General features: G+C 35.3%; 1 protein-coding gene across 3 annotated transcripts in view; it reads left to right on the forward strand.

The window, feature by feature from the left end:
* The window catches only part of astn1 (astrotactin 1), a 259,446-nt gene that overhangs the window by 32,097 nt on the left and 213,681 nt on the right, over window positions 1-13,668 (forward strand). For all 3 annotated transcript variants that reach the window (XM_026205809.1, XM_026205810.1, XM_026205811.1), the window contains exon 2: window positions 8,189-8,376. In XM_026205809.1, the coding sequence (XP_026061594.1) occupies window positions 8,189-8,376 (188 nt within the window). The remainder of the gene's footprint in view (window positions 1-8,188; window positions 8,377-13,668) is intronic.

Genomic DNA, 13,668 nt, shown 5'->3' on the forward strand with positions numbered 1-13,668 from the left:
TGTGACAAATTAGTGCATATTTGCTGAAAATGCAGTACTTTATTTCACATTGACCTCTTTGTTTTGTTTTTTTTAGTGGGTGTGGATTCAGGTTTTGTTATTAAAGGGGTGACATGATGTTGCTAAAAAGAACATTATTTTGTGTATTTGGTGTAATGAAATGGGTTTATATGGTTTAAGTTAAAAAAATATATATTTTCCACATAATGTACACTATTGTTTTTCCTCTATGCCCAGCCTTCTGAAACGCATCTATTTTTACAAAGCTCATCGTTCTAAAAAGCGAGGTGTGCTCTGATTGGCCAGCTATCCAGTGTGTTGTGATTGGCCTAATACCTCAAGCATGACGGAATATGTTACGCTTCTTACTTTACTGTGGTGTTGTGTCTCGGCGCACCGAGACAAAAACATTAAAACCCATTATAAACATGCCATTTGTTGCTTCCAGTGGGGACATAATTATGGATTATCATGACAATACCAGCGGTTCTCAATTCCAGTCCTCGTGCCCCCACAACTGATTCAGATAATCAGCTCATTAGAAGTGAGCTCCGTGCATGAACTGTGTTCCGATTCACATGGTCCCTAGACAGTGTTCATTGCTCCCTACTCCCTGAGCAGGGGAAATCTGTTGAAGTTTACTTCACTTTAGAACATTCATTCACAGATTTGCGCTGCATAATGTGTTCACACACGGACAAGTGTGACATCATATACCTCTGAAAATAAATACTGTTTAAATCTACTTCTAGCACACTTCAATGCACTTTGAATGGAACATATACGTTTTCTTTGAACTGGAATAATGGCAGAATATTCTGTGATGTCCACTTTACAAGCCACTTGGGTTCGAATTGAACAAATGTCTAAAGCGATAATAGAAACATACAAAATGTGCAGAGCAGGGGGCGCGAAGACTGGAATTGAGAACCGCTGACTTATACTGCCTTTTTATGTGTTGCGTTGCAGCATGTCTGCATTTTGGGATCGGAGAAACAAAAAAATAACAAGAGCTACTCTACACTGCTCAAAACTCGCATTTGAATCATCAGTGGCAAACCTGTTACATATGTAAACGTACTTACAGTCTGTGAGTCAGAACAGCTGGCATTGGAGTCTTCTCTACCAGGATCAGGAAACAGTCCTCCATGAAATGCGCTGCACACATTTGAATATTTGGGTTTAACTGTTCTAGAACAGTTTTGTAAATACAACATACCCACTGATTTCTAGTTGTGTCTTCTTTTGGAAGGCCACACAAAGTAGTTTTGATTTCACAATGAAACACAGCATCTCCACAACATGGCGGTGGCGGCAACAGTGAGAATTAAAGTTCCGCCTCCTTTCTTTGAGTGAACATTTGGGGTGCATGTTAGAACGAGCAGTTTTAGGAGGTTTGGGTTGACCCTTCAATTTTATAAAGAATATCTCTTTGGATTTTAGACTTTAGTCTTTGCATTTTTACAGAACTTCTTTATCCACCAAGAGCATGTAACGCTCCAAAGAGAAAGTACTTTAAGAGAGTTTATTGTCTGAAAAGGGTTTTAGAGGATTAGTTCACCCCAAAATGAAAATTATCTTATTAATTACTCACCCTCATGCCATTTCAAACCCGTAAGACCTTCATTCATCGTCGGAACACAAATTAAGATATTTTTTTATGAAATCGGAGAGCTATCTGACCCTCCATAGACAGCAATGCAACTGAAATGTTTCCAGGTCCAGAAATGTAGTGAATACAAATGGCCAAAAATGGGGTTTGGTGAGTTTTAATTACAGTAATTTGATTGCAAAATAGGTCAACTGTGCAGTTACAACTACACTCAATTAATCAGTAATATTTTCATAATATGTGATTTAATTCATTTCTATAGACCTGGTTTATGCTATAGAGATTCTTAGGCAAAATGAAATGTCACGTTTAAAAGTGAAGCCACAACACGTGGCCTAACCACACTATATTATACGTGGTTTTATATCGAGTCATTTGCCACACTGTTCCCATGTTAGTTGTAATACGTTAATGGGCTCAAGGTTTAGTTCCAACATTCAAAGTGAAGGATTCTATGCTCAGCATATTCTCAAGTGTGTATGTGTTTTCATCCCTGCGGTGTGCATTATTTAGCACTCCAGGTGGCTCAAAAAATAGCAGGTGACATTGGCGGGTTGGTGGTGCTTATTTATTGAGAGTTTCTAAATGTGAAACGTATGAATCTAGCAGTCGTTGTAGTGCCTCTACAGTTGTTGATTTCGGTTTGGAACTAAAATCACTTTAAGATGAAGGTACCAGCTCAGTTTACTACATGGCTCATTTTAAACCCAGGGCTTATGCTAAAATAAGTCTGCCAACAGAAAAAGACAAAATAAAGCTATATTCTGATGCAATGTATGCTCTGAAAACAAGTCTTAATATCTTATGCAATTGGCTTCTCAGGTGAATTGAACTTGCTTAAGGAATTTTTGAATGTTTCTACTGCAACAAATACAAGACAAAGAAAAAAATCTAATTTACAGAATTGTTTGCCAGGATTGTGTAGTGAGGTGTAATAAATGAAAAAAGACTATTCTCGCAATATGTCTGTTTATAGCAGTGCATGTGCCTGTGTGTGTGGATATATATACTTTTCCAAGAAAAGCATTGCTCACTTTGTTTAAGTGATACCATTTCAATATTTGGGGTGTCTACAAGGACATCAGAATGTAACATGATTAATGTTGTAAAACGGCCAGTCAATGCTGTCAGTTGTGACTTATGGCATACTGCACATTGTACTGTTGTCAAAGAAATAATATAATTCAGTGTGACAAAAAACAATCATAAAAGATGCAAGTGTACACCTGTTTTAAAAACAAAATAAAACTGTGATTTATGTGTATCTTATTAATGGTTTATTTACAATAATAATTGTTTGATATGCAAGCTTCAGACCAGCCAATTGCAGAATCTCATCTGGTGTCAAGGCCCCTAGAGTAAACTTTGACCCACCTTATATTTCACATAATCCAGATTTATTTGGACCAAAAATAGTTAATTCTGAGAAGACTGATTCAATGTTTGGTTTGTTTTATTGTTTTTGGTCTTCTACAATATCAAATCAATTCACTTTAAAGTTGTACTTCAATCTAGCTTGAGGTGTATAGCATATAATTAGTATGTCAGCTGCATCTGATCTGATGTGGTTTTATAATCAAAACTCTGTAGGATTTATTGTGGGGCCAGATAATATAATCAACTGCAATACGATAGTGACTGAGGGATGTACAAATTACCATTCCACAAAACCGTTATGTATCATATTTGTGACCCTGGACCACAAAACTAGTCATAAGGATCATTTATGTATTTATTTTTGAGATTTATGCCTAATAAGAAAGCTGAATAAATAAGCTTTGTTAGTACAATATTTGGCTAAGATACAACTATTTGAAAATCTGGAATCTTAGGGTAAAAAAAAAGAAAAAAAAGTTGTAATATATTTACCATATGAAATTGACAAAATAACTTTGTGGAACATGATCTTTACTTAATACCCTAATGATTTTTGGCATAAAAGAAAAATCTAAAAGCTTGACCCATGCAATGTATTGTTTGCTAGGCTGTTGCTACAAATAAAAGCATGTGACTTATGACTGGTTATGTAGTCCAAGGTCACATTTGATCATATATTTTCCAAAAAAAAAAAAAAACAGTTTCATGGATAATCAGGTAGACCTATTCCTAAAGATTTCCTTTAAGTGTTAATCTTAAAATATCACTAACAATATAAAAGTTATTTTAACAGAAAAAGTTCTCAAAGCAGAAAGCACAAGAAAAGCAGTGCATGTGTATGTTGATAATGTTGAGGCATTTTAAACAGGCTTCATAGGGTTAATATCTGTCATTGTTGATTATTCTAAAAAAAAAATAATCACAGTAATCAATTATGATTTAACATGGAATGATTTTGCTCAAACATTCTTTAGTGTATATCCATATAACAGCACCAAGAAAGACCTTGAAGGCACACATTTGCTGTACGTTGTGCTCAGTCTTAAGGCTAATTATCCAACATGAAATATTAAACATGGCTGTGAATTTTTAACAAATTACCATTTACTAGCCAATGCACTGCTTGGGGTGTTGGATAGGCTTGCACATTAAAACTGACTTTGACTGATTGCTTAGCCCTGAATTCTTATTCAGGAGGAAAATTGGCAGAGAGAGGAGACATACCTTAGAACAGGCCGGTGAAGGTAAACTTTGATCTGCTTTGAACAAAACATCTCTCGACTAGAGTTGTCATGTTCATGCCTCATGATCATTGTTTCTCTAATAGTGTGATAACTGCAGAAGACCTTTGTGAATCTAACATGAATTACAGTGTTGAAGTTTTGGATAATTCAATATAGTACATGCACTAAATGCGATCACCTATTTTACAAATAATAATTTGTTATTATCTTATTTGTATTATTTTTTTCAAAAATTATTGTTAATTTGTATGTATTTTTTGGTACAGTAGCTACAGTACAGTAATAAAAATTAATTTATAAAATAGTTTATGCAGACTTTCACATTTCCAGAATTAAAGAAGTAAAATAAGCATGAGAATAGAGTTGGGATAATTGCACTGTATTAGATGCCATTTTTCTTTTCCACAAGCTCACCATGCCTAGTCTCAGACAATAGCAATTAGAACATAATTGCTTATAATAATTGGTTACTAGCAAACATGACCATAAGACTAATCTATGGAGAACAAAAGCTGATTGCAACCTTAGTCCTCCTGCCTATATGCATCGTTTTGATTGCAAAACAAAAAGTGTATTTTAAAATTGTTCATTCTTTAAATCAAAATGCGAATCCCACATAATAACAGGCCACCACTCTGTGCTTTCTGAAACGTTAGCCTTTGTTCTGTCTGCACTATGAACATTTATATGATGCCAAACACTCGGCCAGTTCTAGAAAGGCTCTTCTTCAGAGGCAGCCTTTGTTAATGGCTGTATTTAGCCAAAGGCCAGATTGTATATTTGGGTCTGTGGATCTTTGTAAGCATAGAAATAGTAAAAGAGAGGAGAGGGTGGGTTCTAACACTGCATCAGGATGTGAGATGAATAGTACTAGCTGTTTACCCCAGCCCTCTTTTTCTTGTTCTCTTTCTTTGTCTTTCTATCTCTCCCTTTGGTTTGTGCTTTCCTGCATTTAAACAGCCGTTTCGAGGCAACTATTGCCCGATATGCATTTAAAAGAGAATTCAGCCTTCAGATTGTCCGACAGTTTCAAACTAAAGTTTGGCTCCCTATTAACAGTTGGAATGATTTATAACTATTTCTTTACACTTTTTTTTTCAAAGCCCATGTTTTGACTGCATGACAGAAATAAATTAATCCATGGGTGGCGTTACTAAAGGACATACAAATCTAAACTAAGCCCGAACAAACAACTAAAAGAAGAGGGTAGTCTAGGATGGATGGACATCATTATTCTTATACTAAAAACATAATTTAGCCAAACATGGAAAGTCGGCCATCACCTTACGATCCACCTTCTTCCTTTTATTTTGTTGACACAAAAAGAGATTTTCAGCAGAATGTTAATGAAAGCTCAGGTTGAAACTATTCCTTCATGATATACTCCGACCCCCCCCCCCCCCCCCACACACACACACACTCTGGACAGGATTTGTTAATGTGTTATTGTTGGGATTTTTTTTTTTTTTTTAGGTGCAGTGACCCTCTGTCTTAACGCTCAAAGCAGAAGTGATGCTGGCCTCCACTGACATTAGAACATTAGAACAGTTTTCTCTCCAAGATATTTACTCAGTTGGTTATTTTTAACAATTTGTCATGACACTGAATACGTTGAGTTGATTGAACTGACGGAATCATCAAGAAAACAAAAATCTGCGATAACGAAAAGGACTTAGGGTGTGAAATGAAAGTCTTCAGGTTGTTTTTATGGAATGCGTGAGTCGTGACCTGCAGGGATTAGAACTAAATTTAATGTCAGATTTCTACTAGCTTATTAAACACAGTTAATTAATTTTAACCACTGGGTTCTTGATTTTATATTATTTATGCACATTTTGATTGAATAATTATTTTTAGCCAAAAGTAAAAATTCAATAATTTAATGTCAAATTAAAGTGATTTCAAATCAAAAGCACATCCTGCTGAATTTTGAAATGAGGAAAATGCTTGTTTCTTTAACTTTGTGCACATTTATATTCTAGCAGTTTTTTTTTTTTTTTTTTTTTTTTTTTTGACATTTTGTCAAATTATATAAAAAAAAAAAAATTGCAAACATATTATATATTTGTAGGTAACACTTTAGAATAGGGAAGACATTCACTTAATCAATTAAGAGTTTTCCCCGAATAAACTCCTTATTTGCTGCTTATTAATAGTTGGTAAGGTAGTTGTTCAGTTTAGGTATGGGGTGGATTAAGGGATCTAAAAATGGTCATGCCAACTAAGGCATAATTGTGTGCTTTATTGGTACTAATAAACAGCCAATATGCTAGTAATAAGCATGCTAATAAGCAACTATTTTATAGCTAAAATTTTATCCTTGTAATAAAGTGTTACCTATTTGTATTTATTTTATACACTTATAAAATAATATATATACACAATATATTTATTGTTAATTAACTCGTTACTTAATAGCATGCCTGTGAGCGGTGACAGTGACGTGACATACAGCCAAGTATGGTGACCCATGCTCAGAATTCATGCTCTGCATTTAACCAATCCAAAGTACACACACACACACACACATTCCTGTTACAAGAATAATATCATGTTCATGTACATTATTACTTATAACAAACATGTTAATGTTTTATACTGCACGATCATATTTTATAACTTTTAATCCTTTCTCATACTTAATCTTAACAACTGATTAACTTACTATTAATAAACAGCAAATAAGGAGTTTGTTCAGGAGAAACTATTAATTAAACATTTGTTCTTCTACTATTATTCTAAAGTGTCACTGATTTCTTTTTATATTTTGGGATACACAAAACACTAGATAATAAAATTAGACTTGACTAAACAAAGACATTGGGTCCATCACATAATGCTATTAAACCAAATACATGGTTGTGGAAATTAAATTATATTGTTCTGGAAGTGTTCTTGACTTTCAAAGAAAAACAGGTCTTAGAGAAAAACACATTTTTAGAAGAGAAATAAAGTATTAAGAACTTGAAAATGTTTTTTAAGAGAGTTTATTTTCTAAAAGTCCACAGGGGCACAATTGTTCATGCTTAAAGAAACCCTTATAGGAAAAAAGCAAACAACAGCAATTTATTCCTGTAACATGCCTTTGTTTGTTGTATCATGCGTGTTGTTTCATTAATAAAGGTGCCGTATCCTGCCTGACCCCTGGGACTATGTATGGCGTCTAGTGATGAAGTGCAGAGTCACTCTGGCTTGTGCCTGTGCATATACAACTCATAAAGTGGGTCAGGGGTTCTCCTCGATTTACAGTCTGCAAGCACCATTTTGAAAGGAGATGTCTGCCTCCCCTTTGTGTAAAATATTACTAATGCAGAAGAGGCAGCGCAGGTCAAAAGCTTTGTTTTTCATCTGTTTCAGCAGTACATCAGTATGTTTAAGAACAAACGCCTCATCATCAGACAAACAAAAAGAGAATTCTATAGCAACCATTAAAAATTAAAAGCACTTATCCAGCGAATCACCCCACCTGTATAGTTCAATAAACTGTCATAAAATGACACGTTACTTGTTTTCAAAGGCTTATCCAAATCCTCTGTCCTAACGTATCAAACCGACTTTCCACAATGTCAAGAACATATGTTCAGTTAGCTTTGAGCTGCAAATAAAAGAAAGCCTATTTATAATTTCTCCACCTAAATCCACTGTTAATGTGATGTCCAGTAGCACCATGTTATTAATGTGTATTTTTTCTGACAAGCTCATCATCTGTCTCTGCATCCATTAACCAGACTTGAGGCTGTTTCAAGTTTATTTGTAAAGATAATTTTGAATGCTGTAGGGGATTGCTTTGATAATCCTAAAATGTCTGGAGTGATATGAATAATGTATAGTCACAGTATACTGCGTATATTTGCATGACAGGAGTATTTATGGATTATCATGCAAACCATCACATAAATGTCAATGCAACACAAAACATTTACTGAACCTGATTTTCTTCTGTTTATATTTGCAGAGATCTCTGGGAACTCTGAAGACATCCCCCTTGTTCGCTGGAGGCAGCAGTGGTTGGAAAATGGCACTTTGCTCTTCCACATCCACCATCAGGACGGTAGTCAGAACCTGCCTGGTCCAGCGGCAACCGCTTACCCCGCTAGTGACTCCGCCGAGGAAGAGCTTCGTATCCTGCACATCTCTGTCATGGTATGCAACCTACACAGAGTCTGAGTTCTTGATGCTTGCTGCAGTAATTCTTGGACAAATACTTCTGAATTATTTAAATTAATCAAAGTACAAAAAAAATTAATAACAATAATAAAAAGAAAAGCTTAATGGTGAGGGTGTTGCTTCAGTTGGACACATTTGGTCGTGTGAATTGTGGAAGGAATAATAAATAAAAAAAAACTCACTTTTGTTTTGTGACGAAAATGACATTTGAAATATTTTGGAATAAAATGTCAGACTACATTGTCTTTGTAAGGCTAATTTCGTAGCTAGCAATTTGTGTATTCTAAATACTGACAATTAAATAATAATTTCACACTTCTGCATAATGTGAGAAAATTACAGATTGACTGAAGGTGACACACAACAAAAGCATTCTGTTCATGTTTTTTTTTTTTTTTTTCACACAACACATCTCTCATAATTAATCACATGAATTATCTTCCCTGACACTGTTGTCTCCATGGTAACCAAGTACAACTAGTGGTTCAACGGATCATAATTTCATGGTTCAGATAATATTATGGTTTTTGAGCCACAGATCGGATCATTTTTTTGGATCATACATACATACATATATTTGTGGGATTCACATCCAGGGCATGAAGCTCCCATTCCACCACATCCCAAAGATGCTCTTTTGGGTTGAGATCTGGAGACTGTGAGGGCCATTTTAGTACAGTGAACTCATTGTAATGTTCAAGAAACCAATTTGAAATGATTCGATCTTTGTGACATGGTGCGTTATCCTGCTGGATCGTAGGTCGTGGCATTCAAACAATGCCCAGCTGGCACCAAGGGGCCTAAAGTGTGCCAAGAAAACATCCCCTACACCATTACACCACCACCACCAGCCTGCACAGTGGCTGTATATGTGTGTGTGTGTGTGTGTATATATATATATATATATATATATAATGCTTTTCATTTATTAAAGCTAAGTACTATAAAAACTATATAGATTAGATATTGATTAAATACAGATTAAGCTTGTCAAATATTTGTTTTGCAGTTTGATGAGAATAATTACAGCAGGAGTTATTTATAGGCTGCTGTCCATTTAAGACCTGATGCATGGATCCAATATAATGATACACATCCGATTTCTTTCTCAGCTTTTCTTGTTCACTTAAGACTAACTGAATTTACCAGAATGATTGTTGAGATTGGTATTCTATCATAATTTAATGTTTATATTGGTCTGTTCAAAGGCAAGGATTGAAGAAGATATGAAAGGGGATTCAGTTCGTTGTTCGCGCTCAGTCTGAATTGCACTTGTAACAAAATCAGTAGTTCGGGAAAGAGGAGGCGGGAACCGGCGTACATTCAAACAAAACTTTAATAACAAAATAAACACAACATAGTATGACAGCCCATCCCAGATGACTGTCGCACACAAACAGAGCCAAACACAAATTAAGTCCAGACCTGGTCCTCTCTCGTCTTGGACTGTTGTCACTTCTCCTTTTATCCTTCTGAGGCTCCTCCATGGGACTCAAGACCGGTGAGTGGAGCAGGTTTCATGCATTAGCATTTACTCCACCGGCTTTGCTCTGTTCCCACGGCTCTCTGCCCCGTCCCTCTCATCACAGCGCTTCTCTGCATGTGTGGCTGTAAATATAGAAAACAATGCGCGAGTAACAAAACTAGTTCCCTTGTTCGTTTTCTTTCGCTGGAGTGGTTTAAAATCAATTGTGTGCATAAACACAAACAAATTATAAACTTTCACTCTATTATGGTTACATTTTGCAATTAATCTGCTGATCACGTGCATGCCGAACCATGGGGCTTCAACCTCTAACACTACTTTTGGTTTTGATCCACTATGGACTGTGCATTATTTGCTCATTCCCTTATATCATTTTCACACAATAAATGTACCACTTTAAAAAATTTTAGTCATAATATTTTTATGATGACTTTTCATACTTTTAAGACTGAAATGCTTGGTCTTGGACAAGAGTAAAACAATGAAGTCTATACATAAAAATTATTTTGAAAGATTTGGCAAAAAATATTAAGTTTCTAAAAGTGTTCTATATGAAGCCCACCATATAATAAATGATTAAAAAAATTAATAAATGAAAAAGGTAATTGTGTCATAATTCTGCCTTTTTTCAGCAATTTTGAGATTGTATCTCACAATTATTTTTACTACTCAAAATTCTGAATTGCAGGATACAAACTTTTTATATAAATTTTTATAAAATTGCAAGAAAAAGTCAGAATTTTGAAATAAAAAGTTGCAGTTATCCTTTTATGTTTTATTCAGTGGCAGAAACAAGCTTCCATAGCTTTAATTTTAACCAATAAAGAAAGAAGAAGAAAAAATTCTGTAGTCCTGTAGGTGCATATTCAGTGTGGACTGGGTCAGGAGATAAAATATTATGTAGATAAGATAAGTTCAAGTTTTGTGTGAGACAGAAAGGGAGATAGTGTTTGTTCAGCTTCAGTCAATTAGTGGTTACGCCTCCTGGCTTCACGGTTCTCCTCTCTCAGATCGTTATATTACTGTCACCACCAGAAGTAGCTACCCTCAGAACAATTGGAGCGAAAAAGACTCTTGAGGGTATAAGGATTTTAAAAGCTTTTAAACACACTCAGTGTAATTAGTGGAAAATCCATATTTGTAAATTGTCATGCTGAACAGCAGTGGGGTTTGCATGGGGCAGAGTTAGCGGTGATGAGCTGTGTAGCTCAGATGAATTGAGAGTTCTGAACACAGGTTGGATGAATGGTTGGCTGTTTAAGTCAGTATTCAAATCAAGAATATGATAAGCAAATATTTTAATAGAAAATGCACAAATGTCTCATTATTTCTTTATAAAGTAAAATGAACATACGGGGGCTCCAGGCTTTGCTGGATTTCCTTTGCTGCTTGAATTTCAAATACTGTAATTGCACATTAGAGCAGTATGGCAGTTGTTGTGGATGGTTAGTTGATTATCTGTGCAAAGCCACTGCTTACTGTAAGATCCCTCTCGAAATATGATTCCTCCATGCTCCGGGAAACCTCCTCTATTGAGCGAACCTTGCTTGATCCCTCAGAAGCTGAAGAATATTGCATGCCTCCCATCTCAAACACAGACCCTGACATTGATATCCCCACAAAGATAGTTATTAGTATTCTATGGTCAACATACGGGAAGTCGGCAGATGATTCAGCCTCATTGAGGAAGGCAACAGGATCCCATAATTTTTCCCTTCTCAGGGTATTATGCTTGTATCATGAACGACAGCACAGTATTTAAGCAAAATTGATTGTGTTTTGATGTCCATGAACTGTAAACAGCTGAAATATCGGGTCCTAGTCATTAAATACTTAATTATTCAGAGTACAGATGTACGAAAAAGATTTATAATGTTATCACTGCACGATTGAGACACCACCGTGATTAAGATTTTGTAGGGTGAAATGAGGTAGAAGCTTGTTGTTGTTGTTGTTAGACCAAATTAATTTTCACTGATGATTTTAGGTTTGTTACAGCTTATGACTGAGTTGATATTTTTTAGAAGGCACCATAAAATATTTGTATGTGTAATTTTTGGCTGGCTAGATTTTGAACGGACCCACTTTATATTAAGTTATTTTTTGATGTAAGTACATAGTAGTTAAGGCCACTTAATATAAAGTGGGACCTGATGAACTTTGATATATTAACTTCTGGCAAGAAGTAGATCCATGTCATCATTGCTGACTGATTACCTTTTCTTTAAGATAATGTCTACCTATCATGATGAATAATTAAATTTGGACTAATAAGCTAAAAAAAGTTAACCAATAAATAAATAAATAAGTATATAATAATAAATATATTGATATATTAATTAAAATGCTAAGACAAATTGACATTAAAGCTGTCTAAGTCCTTAGCAACCCATATTACTAATCAAAAATGAAGTTTTTATATATTTATGGTAGGAAATGTAAAAAATATCTTCATGGAACATGATCTCTATTTAATATCATAAGGATTTTTGGCATAAAGAAATATCAATCTTTTTGACCCATACAGTGTTTTTGGCTACTGCTACAAATTTTATATATATATATATATATACACACACACAGTGGCGGTTAATCCATTAGGGCGATTGGGCAACGCACCACCAAAGGAAAGGGAGGGATTTTTATTTTATTTTACATTCAACCACAGTGTTACGATAGCTTTCACTACTCTAGACTGTTTGTGCTGCCTCTAAATCAGCGTTGAGTCACATTTTGTGTAGTACCGCCCATTTTTGGGCGATTTTTTTCAAACTGAGAATTTGCCCAGTGTTTTCTCATAGACTTCCATTCAAAGATATTTTTTTTCGAACTGCAGGCAAGCTCTTGTTACTGTATTTTTTTTATTATCGTCAATATTTGAAGTAAGTCCATCTGTGCAGTTTCTCTTCGTCCAAGTAGCCACTCAGCCCCAGTAACGTTAGCTGTGCTCCTACGCCTAGTGAGAATACAGTTCCCAGTATTTATACGATTAAAAATGGTCTCCGTCTCATATAGCCTTGTTATTTGTACACGCTGTGACTATACAGATCACAACATGTAAATAAGAAAATGTTTGCATTATTTTCTCACTTATTGGGATTACTATGCTACCATTATCCATTTACATCCAGTCTTTGTGCTAAGCTAGGCTAGCGGTGGGTGCGTCAGATAACACTTAAAGGAACGCACAGAAATTAAAACGGTATGCATGGACTTATCTAACTCTGGGGCATACTGTGAATAAGCTTAAGTCCCAAAAAGTCGGAGTGTTCCTTTAATTTGTGCAAGGATTGGTGGGAACAGTATCCTGCAACAAGAAAAAAAAAAAAAACTACTTTAATATCTTTATCAAAAGCTTTTGTCAGCTGAACTTGATCGACATCACGGTGAACGTTACCTCAGCGCAGATTAATTCTATCGTGTCATTGAAATAAATAACATTCATTCATCGTAGCAATAAGGATAAATTGGCAATTAAATAATTAGGACAACCGAGACAAAATTTAAACATCTACAAAGGGCAGGAAGCCGTATAAACGAGGATTTTCGAGGACGTGGTATGAGCGGAGAAAAAGGCTAGCAGGCTGTGAAGTAACGTTAGCTGACGTTATTCTGCTAACATTTAATTTACCACTGCATTTTGTTCCATCGCGAGAGCGTGACGGACATCGAATAGACAACTACAGGTGTAACCGAAATGCATCATCTCTCGGAGAAGGTGAAAAAACAGAGCAAAGATGCATATGGATAGTAGGGAGCAGTGTAATATAAGTGAGTAATTT

The sequence above is a fragment of the Carassius auratus genome, chromosome 27 (assembly GCF_003368295.1).
Source record: "Carassius auratus strain Wakin chromosome 27, ASM336829v1, whole genome shotgun sequence".
Taxonomy (NCBI): Eukaryota; Metazoa; Chordata; class Actinopteri; order Cypriniformes; family Cyprinidae; genus Carassius; species Carassius auratus.